At 50.5% G+C, this 2,485-nt stretch overlaps 1 protein-coding gene across 1 annotated transcript in view; it reads right to left on the bottom strand.

Moving 5' to 3' along the window:
* Positions 1–2,485, bottom strand: part of ATXN1 (ataxin 1) — a 22,820-nt gene that overhangs the window by 18,626 nt on the left and 1,709 nt on the right. The window contains exon 3 of the mRNA XM_021716659.1: positions 2,081–2,484. Coding sequence (XP_021572334.1) covers positions 2,081–2,484 — 404 coding nt within the window. The remainder of the gene's footprint in view (positions 1–2,080; position 2,485) is intronic.

The raw sequence follows: 2,485 nt of genomic DNA on the forward strand, positions 1-2,485 counted from the left end.
TCCAGTCTGGGCGACAGAGTGAGACTCCAACTCAAAAAAAAAAAAAAAAAAAGAAAAACACCATTACTTTTCACTCCCGTTTATTTTCCATGCTTCACCCGGGCTCTATGAAGAGTCAACTTTGCTCAAGGCAACCCATTTTCTTTCTACTAGCACACACCCCTACTTCAAGTAGGAAGTGGGTAGCAACTGTAGATGGGTCATGAATTCCAAATAATTATGCTATTTTAAAAGTTCCGATTTGTGCTCCTTTTTTTCCCTTAAATCAGAGCTTTTGAGAAAACTTTCTTGGACCTTTCCAAAGACTGTATGCCTGTGGTGACATGTCACAATAAAAAAGAAAGTCTTCAGGGCTACAGGTTCTCAGCAATGCAGGCTCCTGACTTTGTGTAAGACCCCACATGTAATCACTCACGAGCAGTTCTGGAAATCTGGTTTTGTCCCTCCATCTCTTGGTCTTTTAAAAAATGCTCAAAGCAACTCAACTCAACTCAACTCATTAACTAGTTTACCTTTTTTTGCTGGGTTTATTTTCTTTGCATGTCTCAAACAGCTATTCCATGATATCAGGTTTCAGCTCAAACCTGAAGGAGGCCCTGTCCCATTTGAGTGTTTTAAATCCCTCCATGGAAACATTTCTAGAAAGACTGGGCCCTACAGCCAGGGACGCTGGGCCAAGCATGTTTGACTCCCAGCAACTTGGACAGTGATATAAAAGGTTCGTTGAATAAATGTACAAGTGATCTAAGAGACTGGAAATGGGTGGATTGAAGGAGCCCCTGGAAATTAAGTGAGTTAGTCATACTTCCAGTTTTTAACATGACTCTGCCTGGTTGCACCTGCCCTTCAAGCCCAGCAGGCCACGTGGGACAGCCCTGACTTCTCGGGCTGTGTTAACCATGCCTTTTATTTTTCTGATGCTTTGATATTTTAGGACCTTGCTGACCCTGGAGGGACTGGCTCTCCTGGGATTAGCTAATTCCTGGAGATAGCAAACCTCTCCCCAGAGAGTCTGTCTTTCATAAGCAAACCAAGAAATCCAGAATCCACGCCCAGCCACTATCCACCTCTCAATCAGCACAGGGCCAAGTACCAGACTACAGGACAGCCCCTATGCCTCAGACGCCATCAAAATTATTCACAGCAGCCAATCCTAAGCCTTCTTGCCCTGCCTCCCCAGTTCCTTCCTGTGGAAACCACAGTAAAGTCTTGTGCTCACATTGCCCCTTGTTCCCTTGATCCACCCTGGTGCTTCCTTCTGTGCCCGCCCCACCCATTGGCATGGTATGGCCCTCCTCCTGGGACTGAAGAGGTTAACAAACTATGCTTTCAAGGACAATTATGTTTTTAAAGACAATTATCTCCTGATCTGTTGGCCTTACCATAGACATATATATGTATGTGTGTGTGTGTGTGTGTGTGTGTGTGTGTATTTCTTTTCTTTCTTCTTTTTTTTTTAGAGAAGTAAGAGTCTCGCTCTGTTGCTCAGGCTAGAGCGCAGTGGTGCGATCAGAGCTCACTGCAGCCTTGAACTCCTGGGCTCAAGCAATTCTCCCACCTTAAGCCTCCTGAGACTACAGCTGGGACTACAGGCGCACGCCACAGTACCTGGCTAGTAAGACCTATATTTTAGAACATGGATGTTGGAAAAGGACGTAATGGCTCCAGCATCTAATGTCCTCGCCCCGACTGGCACCCGCTGTCTTTTCCTGGTAAGAAAAAGCCCAGAAGGACCTCTGGAAGGAGCCTGGAGTTCTGCAGGCTTTCTCAATCAAGGTCCCTCATCCCAACCACAGAACACAAAAAATAACCGAGTGGTGATTTTCTGGATTATTCCAAGAACAGTCCACACCTAGCCCCACTCTGTATGCACAGAGGTTCCTTCGTCACAAACATCAGCGGCCAGGTGGAAGGAGGCCTGAATTTTCTCAGCGATCACAGCTGGGAAAGGCTGCGTCTGGGGTCTGGGTATAAACAAGAGCCCTTACGTTCTGGCTCACAGCAGCAACTCGTCTTGCCAGGAGATGACGCCAGCGTCGCCGTGGGGGCCCCTCTCCCCGTGTTCCCGGGCCAGCGTTACCTGTGCGCGGTGCTCCCCGACGGCGAACTGTATGACGGCAACACCCGGGCTGTGGCTGTCTTCGATGCGCTCCACCGTGCTGGAGTCGATCTTCAGGTCGTTGCTGATCTCCGCGCTCTGGATGAAGTCCTCCGTCTTCAGGTCCTCCACCTTCTTCAGCTCCCCGTTGGCCAGCTGGATGATGGAGCCTTTCATGAAGTAGGGAGGCAGCGTCGGGGGAGCCGCCGCCGGGGACGCCACGGACTGCACGACGGGCAGGTGGAGCTGGGCCTGCACCACGGCCGGGTAGGCGGCCTGGGTGCCCAGGGCCTCGGGGCCGAAGCTCTCGCTCTTGGGCAGGGCGGAGGTGACGAGCGTGTGAGGCACTGCAGCGAACTGGGGGGACGACGTGACGATGGCCGCGGC

The sequence above is a fragment of the Carlito syrichta genome, unplaced genomic scaffold (assembly GCF_000164805.1).
Source record: "Carlito syrichta isolate Samal-C Ts95f unplaced genomic scaffold, Tarsius_syrichta-2.0.1 Scaffold308857, whole genome shotgun sequence".
NCBI classification, from domain to species: domain Eukaryota; kingdom Metazoa; phylum Chordata; class Mammalia; order Primates; family Tarsiidae; genus Carlito; species Carlito syrichta.